Source organism: Pleurodeles waltl, chromosome 4_2, assembly GCF_031143425.1.
Source record: "Pleurodeles waltl isolate 20211129_DDA chromosome 4_2, aPleWal1.hap1.20221129, whole genome shotgun sequence".
In the NCBI taxonomy this organism is placed as follows: Eukaryota; Metazoa; Chordata; class Amphibia; order Caudata; family Salamandridae; genus Pleurodeles; species Pleurodeles waltl.
Window position 1 is genome coordinate 774,171,047 of NC_090443.1, and position 13,115 is coordinate 774,184,161.

General features: G+C 39.6%; 1 protein-coding gene across 2 annotated transcripts in view; it reads left to right on the plus strand.

Moving 5' to 3' along the window:
- The window catches only part of ERICH3 (glutamate rich 3), a 325,653-nt gene that overhangs the window by 203,974 nt on the left and 108,564 nt on the right, over positions 1 to 13,115 (plus strand). The window contains exon 12 of one of the 2 annotated variants that reach the window (XM_069232438.1): positions 4,469 to 4,570. The exons of the other annotated variant lie outside the window; for it this stretch is intronic. Coding sequence (XP_069088539.1) covers positions 4,469 to 4,570 — 102 coding nt within the window. The remainder of the gene's footprint in view (positions 1 to 4,468; positions 4,571 to 13,115) is intronic. 2 annotated transcript variants of the gene reach the window in all.

Genomic DNA, 13,115 nt, shown 5'->3' on the forward strand with positions numbered 1-13,115 from the left:
AAATAATAAAATGTAAACATATTATAGAAACAGACTGTTGTAATCTATTCAAATAAAAAAGAATACAAACATTTTGCATTACTGCTGGAACCTAAAGAACTTTAGGAAAAATATTAGACTTTGGATACGTCAGTTTTACTATACTCATTCCAACATGAGCAGCAGTAGGTAAAGTGATGAACTTTAGCTAGGTCACATTTACTGTTCCTACTCCATCCTAAGCAACAGGATGTAAACATTTGAACTTTGGAGGGATCAGATTTATTATTAGCACTCCAACCTAAGCAACTACAGGGAAAGTGTTAGACTTTGTATGGTTAAATTTACTATTCTCTATCCTAAATAAAAAAAATTAAAAAAAATAAAAAACTCACGATGTATAGAGGAAAATATACATAGAATGGGTTTAAGCAAATATATTATTTTAAAATAATAATAACCATATAATGAATACCATAAATAAACAATAAAATTGCAACAATAAAAATTAAGATTATCAATAAAATGATGCAAAAATGATTTGCAATTAAATCATTACAAACATATATAACTATAACACATCCCACCATAGAACCTTAACAGAAGAATTCCCCAAAATGACTAGAAAAAAATAATAGTTCTTAAAAATAAAAAACATAAAATTATGATATATACATATACAAACGGAATACATTTATTGAATATAACATTTATTAAAATGATTACATCATTTACATTATGAATCATTTAATTAAACAATTTACAGTTAAAAGATTAATTCGCAATATTTAGAAAATTGATTAATTTACAAATAAAATAATTTATAATCAATAATCAAATTCAAATGTTTGAAATAAACTATTTGTTAACAATTCAGATATATGCAATAAACCTCTTACCAACCCAATACTCTACAAATCCAACAACCTACAAAAAGTTGTGTCCAAGGCATTTGGTAAGCCAAAACGCATTGGAAGGTTATCGTTTTGCACTTTGCCGCACTTGTAGGATTAAAAGTTAATAAAGTAAACATCGTGATTGCATAAACTGGAGTGTGCATCTCTCTTTCCAACCATTAAGAGTGGCGTTTCGGATTATACTGGGTTCCTTACCACCAATGTGCAGCGCTGGCACAAGGATGATGGAGGGAGAGCATATATACATATATATATATATATATATATATATATATATATATATATATATATATATATATATATATATATATGGAGAGAGAGAAAGAATCCTAATACATTAATTTATGTAACCAGTATTTTTTTTTAATGAATTTTTAATCTAATTAACCAACTGAACTATATAAAATAAAATATTTATAAACAATTATAAAATATTTATTTAAAAACTGCCTACTTTACTCCCCCTCAAACTCAACAACCGGAAAATAAAAATTCAAATAAATAAAACAACTTGTGAAATATATTACCTAAACAAAAATAAAATAATCTCTACTACAAAATAATTACACATACTGAACATTAAAGAATAATAGCATATGAAGCAAAACATAGTAAAACAAATGAAATATATTAACATTAAGAAAACAGCATCAAATACAAATATATTATAAAAAAATGAACATATAAAAATGTATACCCTTACCTGCAATACTCTGTCCCACAATAGTCTTGACTTGGCAATATTTTGAAAACAATATAAGTATCCATCGATATTTTTTAAACAACTTTAAGGTTGTGCACTGCACTCAAAGTACTGCTTTCCACTTTCATAGATACTCTGCTGCATGTCCATTTATCACGATTACATGGCAGGAATGTCAACTCTATACTAAAGTTGGCCAAGACAGTCATTGAAAATACTTGTTAAATGAGTGGGACAAACACCTTATGCCAAGGAAGCCCCTTTTATGTGTTAGAAGTTATGGAGGCCTATAGGATGTCAAAGGGGGCCACCAGATACTTGGCATGAACCCCAGATGATTGGGGTGTCCATGTAATGCATGGTAGGGTCAGCATATGGCAGAATTTCTCACAAGAAGCAAAGGATGAAAGTGTGCCTGATGTACGTTTTTCTGCTGCAGTTGAGTTTCAGATGCTATGGATAAGTGCCTGTTACTTGAGTGGCTGCTGTACGGCAATGTCAACTGTGAGCATGTGTCTAATGTGGAGGGTGTCTCCTGCAATTAAGGTTGCCATCAGATCAATATTTTATTGGCTTGGATCGTATTTTGTATGGAATGAAAATATGTGACCGTCCAAATTCAGGGAACATCTGTGTCTGTGGTATTAGTTTGGACTTCTCTTCTGATAAAAGGCTCTATGGGCCAAGCTCAGGATAAGAGTTGTAGATAAGGATGCAGACTATTCTGTTGCTATTGATTTACATAGTGGGCTATCTTTGTTTAACCTCTTATTGAGGGTTCATAATGTATTTTAATAGTATGTCTTGTCCTTGGTGTTCAAATTTAATAGCTCCATTGAAGTGTCACTTCAAAGACTACTTGATTGATGGAATTGCATTTTTTGTTGCTTAAGACCTCTATAGTCTTTGAATACATTTTTCAGGTTGATATTTCCTTTAGGAAACGTAGCAATAAAACTATATTAATTTCAAACCTAGATCAGACTCTCACTTTTTCTTGGTGCTTTAGATACAAAATCGACAAATGTGATTTTGGTTACAGTTTTCCTGGGCATGTTATCTAGGAGCAGAACTTTGGCTATTTGCCCGACATAAAATTATTTCATGGAACCTTGGGCTGAATGTATGAAGTCTGGATAGCGTTCCAGTCAGTCTATTTTGCCAACTGACTAGTTTTTAGTCTGGGTTCTATTTTGCAGTATCACTGATGTCCTACTAATCGTTCACTTTTCAAAGTGATAATTTGCTGGAGGTTTTAAAAACATCGGCCTCACTAATACGCAAAAGGCAGAAGGCATGTTTTGAAACCCATGTAAATGGCTGTGAATACAAATATTGAGACCTATGAGAGACTTTAGATCTCTATGCCAAAACGCCAACATATTTTTTTAAGTCAGTGCCTGTCCTTTTAAATATACATAATGTGGGCTTTTTCTCTACCTAGATGAGTAGGTCTCTCTCACCTCGTATTAGTAGCTGTTCAGTGTTTCGTTCTGCCTTTTTCCTCTTTGATGCATGAGGGACTTATTCCACATCTACAAAGTTTACTTAATTATCACATTATTTGCCAAATTCAGTTCTTTATCTACTGCATGCATTCCTGACAGACATCAATCCATTTTTGCTACTTTCTTTTAGAGCATTGACAAGGTCAATAGGTCTGGCTTTAATGTGCTAAATAAAACTTGTGCATGCAATGCATGCCAACAGCATTTGTGTTTTCATTGGTTGGTCTTTTGAAACCAAGGCAACAGGCTATGCAAAATCTTGAGTGAAAAAAACTTTCAATTTTTTACATAAGTGATGGTGCAGTTCTTGTTTGAAAGCTACTGTGCTGGTTCGTGACTCTCCTTTAACTAGATAATGCTTGATCTAGAATCATGTTCTGGATTCCCATCTTCCACCAGTAAGGATATAGATTTTGTTGGCTCTCAATTTGAGGTTGAATGGTCTAGGTAACTACATAAGTAAGTATTGCGTACACTAATGCCCAATAAATGAATAACAAATCTTTCGCCTTGGTTTCTTATAATTTAGTTTTTGCAGCTGTCACTTTTCCATCAAATGTTCACTTGGATAATTTGGGCTTTCTGAAGCATGATACACACAGATGTAAATTTGCATGTGTATACTACAGCGGTAGTGCTCACTGTAGTGTATGTCAATTTAGGGCCTCAATATGAACTCCAATACAGTGGTGGTGAGGCCACCGTTAGGCCGGCGATGTCACCATTGCCGTATTACGATGTTTCCACTGGGCTGACCAGTGGAAACCATCATATTACAACATTTCTGCCGATCAGCCCGGTTGAAACTGCAGTGGCATTGGCTTCGGCTCCCTTTAGGAGCCGAGGCCAATGTTGTCGCCCACAGAATCTTCTGAATGCACACTGTCTGCATAGCAGACAGTACACAATCCGAGGGTGCTGACGAGGGGCCCTGAACTGCCCATGACATAATCGTGGGCAGTGTGGGGGCCCTCCTGTAACCACACCATGAAAAAGGCTGGCAGAAAGGGAAGTTGGGATCAGCACGGCGGTGCCAAACGCTGCACTGCCATGACTGACCATGAATTTGATCGCCGACAACCCATTGTAATCCCTGATCACAGCAGAGGTGGCCGTCTTCTCTCTGTCTGACCACCAGGAACATAATATGGCTGTCGGTCTGTCAGGAGTGCAGCAGTCCGGCCGCCACCGTGAGTTTGGCAGTCTCAAGACTGACAAACTCATAATTTGACCTTAGTATTTAAAAACGCTCAGCTGCTGAAATATGTCTCAAGACCATGGTAAACTAGAATTAGAGTAAATTCCAAGGTCTTGTAACTGCTGGGAATAACTGGTAATTCTGTTTCTGTTGTATGAATTAGGCAAACTTATAGTAGATGACGAAATGATGGCAGCTGCAACAAAGATTCAAACATTTTATAGAAAACGGAAAAAATACCTGAAATTTCAGGAAAAGAAAGCAGGTTTGCAAACAATTTGTGATATAAATCAATAACTCAATTCTACCTTTGATTTTCCTATTGATTTTTTGATGAGGAATCATTTTGTTCCTAATTCTTGCAAAATCAATTTTGAAAGCAATAAATCTAAAATGTCAAATTTCAATTGCATGGTTTGAAAGCAATTGTGTGTTGTGTTAAATCTGGTCCTTTTGTCAATCAATCTGAAATGTGCATACAAGTGATCAAAGGTGACTGTGTATTTTTTCTCTTATTATATGTTATAAACATAGATAAATATTGGAAAAGCTTAGAAAGGCCCCACATTAATGCTACTTTATATAAAAATAAACTGTATGTCCATTTCACTCCAGTTGATTATGCACTGAAATAACATGATATAAGGAGCAATGCCACGAAATAAGTGGTGTTGTAGGTTGCCCAAATACAGTGCTTAAGTTGAGCCGATGGCTGCTGGTGTGAGACATCAGCACTCATTTTTGGGTCAGCACTTATTTTTCCTCATTGAATGTTTCCTGAGAGCAAGCGAAAGAAAACACACAAAGGGCGAAAGATGGAAAAGTGGTCTTAAAGTGTGAAAGCAGGAACCTGCAAGAGTGATATAAAGGTGCATATTTTGTCTGACAGTGAATTAAAGACTACTCAGTTTTGCTCTTCAGCACACTGACATTTAATAGTGTCAGACACAGGGTTCTCAGCACAGCCTTGGATACTCACACTCATTCTTTTACAAATTGAGCACTGGAAAGTTTCTGCAATGTGCATTGTGCCTCAATAAATTAAGGTACACGTTCCAGGCCCCCAGAAATAAGGCAAGATTCACATCATGCAGGGAAGGTTTTGGGCCACCTACTATGGCTTCACCATTCTTCATGCTTAGGCCCTTCAACAATGGCATTGTTTGCCTGCCTCGTGTTCTATTGCTTGTCAACCCTTTTCAAAAAGTCCTAGTCCTCCATGATAGCTTTATTGTGTAGCTGTCTTTTGAGATTTTAACTTAGCAAGCAAGTGGTTCTTCCACTTCCACTTCTCCAACTCTCTAATTCACTGCATTTAGCTCCTTCTGGCAAATATCCATTGCAAAAATCTTAATATATGGAGAAAATAATGACCAAGAGCAGAGCAAGTTCCCTACATCCCATACGAAGAAACACAGGACAAGACTCTACAAATACGAAAAGAGGATTGTCTAATAAAATCAACAAAACAAGCTAGTCATCCACATACATAGTTACTGTTACAAGCACACTTGATTGACTGAGTGAAGTCTGTTCCTAAATGAATATGTGGAGGATGTGAAGGAAGAGTAGGAGGCACACATATTAATATTTCTATGGAGATCAGTTCCCACATTGCAACGTTCATCAGAACTGAATTTGTTTTTTTTTATTCTTGTTAATTTTAACCCCATCATTCTCTACAGAAGGATAGTTTGTTCTAAATCTGTAGAGACCAAAGATCTAATTTTGGGTTTGGGAGTCTGACTGCCAGACCGCTGCTCTGGGAGCCGCCAAAAGACCACCATGTTAGCAGTCAAGCAGACCGCTGAATTAAGAGTTACACAGCCAGGACTGCCAAAAGACAGCCAATATCCGACCCCGCCAGGACTCTGAAGGGCGGGAAATAGGCAGTCCAACCACCATCACCGACAGTCTGTCAACGAACCACCGAACCTATCATGACTCACAAATCACAATGTCTGTTCTTCCATGGCAGTTGTCTAATGACGGCGCAAACCGCAGTGGTCGGCTATCACCACAGTAATACACATCACCACATTCAAAATCCACACAGCTGAGACACATCCACAAACCCGACATACCTACAAACTGCACTATAAAACACACCCCTTCGCACACCACAATCCTTTGCATCGACAGCACTACACATTGAAACCAGAGCCAAAAATCAGAGTCACAGTACTATAAATTAGGCCCCCCTCCAACTTTCACATAGCACGTATCCCACATCCGCACAACACACCCACCACACAAAATAACACCTCTACACATCATCTACTAACCATCACCCCCTCACCACACAGCACCTATACCCCAGCACTCTATTTTTCTGTTGACTAACACCACCATGTCACCACAATAACATCCCTGTTTCACAGACGACGAGTTAAGAGTCCTGGTGGATGAAATTATCAGAGTAGAACCACACATATTTAAAGCCCAAGTCCAGCAGTCTACAATTGCGAGGAAAATAGAAATGTAGCAAACAATAGTCGACAGGGTCAATTGTGTGGGAAGCTATCTGGGCACAAGGGACGACATCAGGAAGAGGTGGGAAAACCTTATGGGGGAAGTTGTGGTCCATGTCACGCTAGCGGTCCTCAAAACTGGTGGTGGTCCCCCACCTCCTCCCTCACAGTTCACATCATGAGAGGAGAAGGTTTTGGCCATTCTGCATCCTGAGAACTTTTGTGTGCATTTGACTATTTCGGTGTGTGTCCCTCAGAGCTGGCTGGTGTCTTGTATGGTGTTTAGAGTAGTGTTGGCTTTTTAGGATTGCCCTTCACCCATATGTGTGACTGTGCATTACATTTGTTGTTGGTATTGGTTGTCCATGAGATCTAATTGGGGCCTGTTTGCATGGGCATGCTTTTGTGGGAATTGCTCAACATGATATGTGTCCCAGAATGGCGTCCTTCCACGTATGATTTTGCTGCTCCCATTGCTGCTGTGGAGGTCTTGTTGTGATGTTTCGCTTTGTGTTCTTTGACCGTTTGTGTCTGCGTGTGTTGTGCATGGCAGAATAGGTTTGATGTGCTCTGTGTGTGTGTGTGTGTGTGTGTGTGATGTATGTGTCAATTGCTAGGTTGTTTGATGGTGGTGTTGTTTGTGTTCAATTACACATGGATGTACATGTGTGTTGTATGTGTGTCCAGTCCTTGGCCAGTGTGTGTGACATGTATTTGTGCAATTGTTGTGTTGTTGTTACGAGTTTGTATGTTGTATGGGCACCTGTGAGCCTGAGCATAGGCATGTGCTTTGTTGCCATGGTATGTGTGTGGTATTGACCTGTGGTGTGTGTGCTGGCTCAAGTGTGTGTGATATGTATGTGTTGGTGTCCTTGATGCGGTATGTGAGTGTGTCAGTATGCTGTTACGTATAAGTGCAGCCTGTCGCTACCCCCTCCCTATGCTATATTATGTAACTGTATCAATTTGTACATTTTACAAATGTAACAGGTGAGTGTGTTTACTTACGGTTGTTGTTGTCCTAGTTGGTGATGATTTTGTTGTGTTTCGGAGAGCAGAAGTAGTGGGATGACGTCTAGTTGGTGTTCAGTGGCAGCTCTGAACATGTATGGCTCCCTAGAGATGTATGTCTCCCTTTATTGTGTCTGTTTCCAACTCCTGGTGTGTGGTGGTTGGTCCACGGTGGTCACATTGGGGATGTGCAACCTCCTTATAGGTTAGGCAGTGACATGGTTTCTGCCGGACTGTTTGTGCCTCCAGGTGACTGCCACGGTCTGTGCTGACTGGCTGTGCCAGTCTTCTGTGTGCACCAGCACTAAACTCCTAATTTGGCTCCTCTCCAGCCTGTTGGCGGTAGGACCACCACCGCCAACATAGCAGTAATGGAACCACCAAACTCATAATGAGGCCCCAAGTGCCTATTAAGCACATCAGGTTGCAAAGCTGACAGTATTTTGCACTCCATGAAACTTCTTGTTCAAGAATATGATGGTCTGGAACTCACAACTGTCTTAACCTAAGTGGATAAATCAAAACCTTCCCTGCCACCACCCACGAAAGAGCATTCCAGGTCACATCCATACATCAGGATCATGGAATTAGCCAGTGTGCCATAGAATGCCCACATAGCTCCATCAAGTGAGCTAGTTTACCAGAATACACGCCTATTTTCTGTGGTTAAGACAAGCCATAATAGCAAAGAATTACAAGGGTCCTGCTTGCACCAGTTTGTATCTCTGTTCCTATTTTGTATATGCCTACTTATTATTCTGCTGGCAGCCATTGTTAAGAAATGGTACTCTGATCTAGCCACCTCCCATCGTTGACCTGTGATATATATGTGATTTATTCAGACTATAGTGCCACTGTTAAGCCCTATCAGCAAAGTGTGTGCATCATATGAAATGCCATTTAAATTACAGTACAACATTATTAGAGCTCTTTTGTAGGCCCCTGGTTCCAGTTAGGTCATTTATCCCTAGATAGACATAATATAGTAAATCCTAAATGAATTGACCACTCTCAAGGAAGTTAGAGATATCCCGTTCTTGCTTTGTTGACTCCTGTAGTGTAGAGTGGTGTATCTCTTGGCTCTTCCTATCATGGTAGGTATTTATACACGTTCTGTTGAGGCCAAGGGAATATCCGTTGCTGTTTCTGTGTTGGCCATGTCGATGTCATTTTCCAAGTATCTCTGTGGACAAAACACCTCCTACAATTTGCAAGGACTAATCATTGGATGCCCGCTACAGAAATGACACTTTGGGTTAGCCATGCGGAGAAACATTTGTAGCTAGACCTGTGGGCTCCTCTGTGAAAGATGGAGCCACCCATTGTGTTTTCTGGAACAATTGCCAATCTTTACATTAGTCTGGGCAAGGGAGAGTTCAGTAGACCGAGTACACACAAGTTCTTCCCCAGAGTTACTCTTGCACTACTGTCCCACAGCATCGTTCTCCCACCATTCTTCATGTTCTTACAGTACCTTCAGTACAGTACAGCACCTACAGTACAGTACAGCACTGCGTTTGAAAAGAAACATAACTGAAGTCAGGATAAACTAGTTGGTGTGGTCAGGATCAGAACATGATGCGTTTGGTGTGAGTCAGATGCATTTAGGTTCTTAAAGTGATGTTTCATCTTGCCTTGAGCTAAAACATTTGTTCCGTGGGATGTTCCAGGATCCGAAGTAGGGAGTTGTTGGACTAGCACTGCACGAGTCACGTTGGTAAGTAGAATATACTTGTGATTTAACATCAACTACTGATTTTTGTGTGTAACAAATTGAAATGTCTTTATTATTTTTCAGATCATATCTACAGTTGTTATGCATTTGAAACATGCTTAGCATTTTTAATTGCTGGTGACTAACGTTCCCTAATGTAGGACGATAGAAATTCCAGTTTGAAGCACTGTAGAGAACATAATAGATTAGGTGTTTCATTAAAGTACGTTCAGCACACATGGCATTTGTGCAAGTACAAAAATGATGACTAATTTATTTGTGTTCAGCCTAAAAACATAAACTTGACAGAAGCAGGAAAGGACAGAGCTAATTGAAAAATGAGAGTTGACCTGAGAGAAATAATTAGAGTAAAAGCAAATAGTTATTTAGGTCGGTATAAAGCACCATTTTATCTACATGCTTTTAGTAAGTTATAGTTTTTCAATTGGGGGTATTTGAAAAGTTAATTGGGGGCAACCCAGTGCCAAGCAGCAAAGACGCATATCATATAAGATCTTATTTTGTGCACGAAAATAAAATGGTAAATTTTGCATGTTTGGTTCGTATACTAGTGAGTTGGCCATGTGCATGTACACTTAGCATCAAATGAAATAATCAGTAAAACTCCCTATTAATAGTTAAAAATAGGAGAAAGGTTGATAGGTTGATGTTGAACAGATACAAGTCTGCTGGAGGACAGTTATTTAATTGAAGGGTGAAAGAAAACAAAGAGCACGCGCTGGCTTCCGAACTCCTCCCATTTTGATGTGGCAGATTGATTTTGAACTCATGGGCCATCTCAATGTTTTTCCGTCACTGACAGTCATTAAGGACGGGATAGGGATGGGGCCGTTAACAACTTAAGAACGAGAAAAGGCGCTGTGTAGTGCTGGCTAGTATGAGGCTCAGCTTGGCGCATGAGCTTCGAGAATGGTGCGACTAGTTGAAGGTTGCCCACAGCTAGCCTGGAATGAGACTGGAAAGGGTAAGGATAGGCAGTGAGGCAGTCCATTTTCAGAAAAGGAATGCAAATAAAACCAGAGGCTGCTGAGACACATTCTGAATCTCTAGTAAGTCTCATCGTTTTCAGACATGTTGTCAACATCTCTTTCCGGGGTACTGCTTGAAACGTGTGACATTGGTCAAAGCGCTGTCTTTAAAAGTCAGTTGTCAACAGTGTCAGTAGTATCTGGGAATGTGGCAAACAATAACCACAAAAGTATTCTCTTCATTCATCACCTTAATGTAGGCATACGTGCTATCAGGATAGGACTGCACAGACTCTGGGACATTTTTGAAAAATTAAATTGCAGAGCTAGTTAAGACTGACTATTGCTGAAGATAAACGTGATTGAAACCTGTCTGACTGTGCTGGATCTGCCAGTTTCTTGGAATGAGACGACCAAGTTTATATATTTTGTCCTTCAAGAACAAAATTAAGGACACCAACCACTGACCTCGGCAGTGGCGCGACCACCGGGGAATGCTTGTTCAGGAGAGTATGATTGTCCCTTGTGCCAGGGGCCAGGGAGGGGTCCAGCAAATCGACACTACACCACGATCCCTGTTTGACAATCTGAAAGTATCCTCCCATGGCCCCAGGGATGCTCTCTCTCCTTTATCTATCTTGATCTTCAGAAAGCTAGAAGTAAGTTTAAAGAAAATGCTATGTACGTTCAACCACACTTTGATCAACCAATTTTGAGATCACAGTCATAATGGCATGGTATGGCTGGTCCTGTTTATCATTGCGTGCCCATATTTGTCTTGAGGTGTGTTTCCATGCTGACTGTATGTCTGGCGGTGTATCCATGAGTGCCTCTAGGTAATTAGGTGCCTAAAGGCATGTAGTTCACAGTACGCAAGGGTCCTCTAAATGCATGGTCCTCTAATCTGTGCCTTAATGTCTGTAGATGGGTTTCACAGATGCCTATAAATGTGTTACTTTCTACATATGGATGCCCAGAGGTGCGTTCTTCAGTGTGCATGGATGAAAATAGATGTATCAATCAGGGTGTATCGAAGTCTATAGAGCTGTTTGCCAGTGCTTGTCTGTTTGCTAGCACTATAGAAACCCATGCTCGGCTGAAATTTGCAAGTACTTGGTCCCATTCCTCTCTTTAATAGATTAGATCCTGTCTTACTTTGCTGAGCGCTCTAAAGTTGCCTCAGTAGGCGCCAAGTCACGCTATGTAAACACCCCTGCTGTAAATAAATAAATAAATGAATTCGCGGGAAACACCTGCCTGGGATAATAAATGAGGATAGTGATGTTCTTGTTTTTTCCTAACAAAACAATTCTGATTTACAAGGTCACTGGAGCCTTGCAAACAAATGCTCCATCCTGGCAGTAAGTAGGAGAAATGGCGGCTTTTATGACAAGCTTGGCTGTATAAGCTGCCAACGCGCAAATGAAAAATGGCCTGCTTCGTGAGCATTCTTCTGCGGATCAGTACGCCAACGTTATCGGGCTGCAAGGCTGGCACGGAATAGGGAGAAAGCTTGGACATTTCTACAGAATGCTTAAATCCTCATTGACTTTCAGGTGGCATATGCAGAAACTGAATACACAGTGGCGAGGGCGAGTGTGTCCATGATATATAGTTTTTGGATTGACAAAAATCATGACGGCAGAGAAGACTGTAACTTTAAGTGAATTTGTATGAACGCTTCCGTGATTCTGATATATTATTGTTTGAAATTTCAACCTTGCTTCAACCGGTTTAAAAAAAAAGTTTAAACAGTAATTTGTATCTTTTCTAGTTGACTACTGAGATTGTCATCTACTCTTGTTTTAAGTCTAAGTGAAAGTGAATTAATTATTCGGAAATATGTTTGATAGTTAAAAAATTGTACTTATCCACTAGGATGACATGGTTCACATCCGAAGTGTTGGGTGCATTATTTTCAACCAACTAAGACCAACGTGTGCGTTAAAATGCCAAGCTGTTTCGTTGCATCACTGAATATTTTAATGAGCTGAGAAAAAACACCCTAGTAAATAAAACAGATTTATGTTTTTAACTTCCCGGACACTTTAACTAAAAGCTATTTTAAAACCATGCGTGTTTAATCCACACCTACTGATATGAAACCAATACAACCAAGAAAGATGCTTACCTCCGTTGGCATGCAAATATTCCTGCATCCCCAGTCCACAATCCGCTGTTTTCACGAAGTGAGCTGGGCTCCATGTTGGGCTTCCCATTGCCATACATACTACTCCACTAGTCCCTCTAATCCATTTACAATCCTCAGTTAGCTTTTTCATCGGGTTTTATGTTACTTGCTGCATACTCCATTTCCTATTTGTTTCACTTTCCTAATATCCGTGATAAATAAATGAATTTGAGGGAATGATAGGAAGCTGTGACACAAGAACAAAATTTGTAAATGATGGAGAAAAGGAGCGAGAGTGAAGAAGAGATGCAGAAAAAAGAAAAATAGTAGAAATAATTAACAGAAGGCCAGAGAGAGAGAAGCCATTTCAAATAGAACGATCAACACATGGGAAGGGAGGGGGTATGGAGCTAGCCTCCGTGGAAGATGGAGGTGCGTCTGTGAAGCTATGCACTGACTGCCCTTCACATCGCCCATAAAGTGGATGGTGGAAT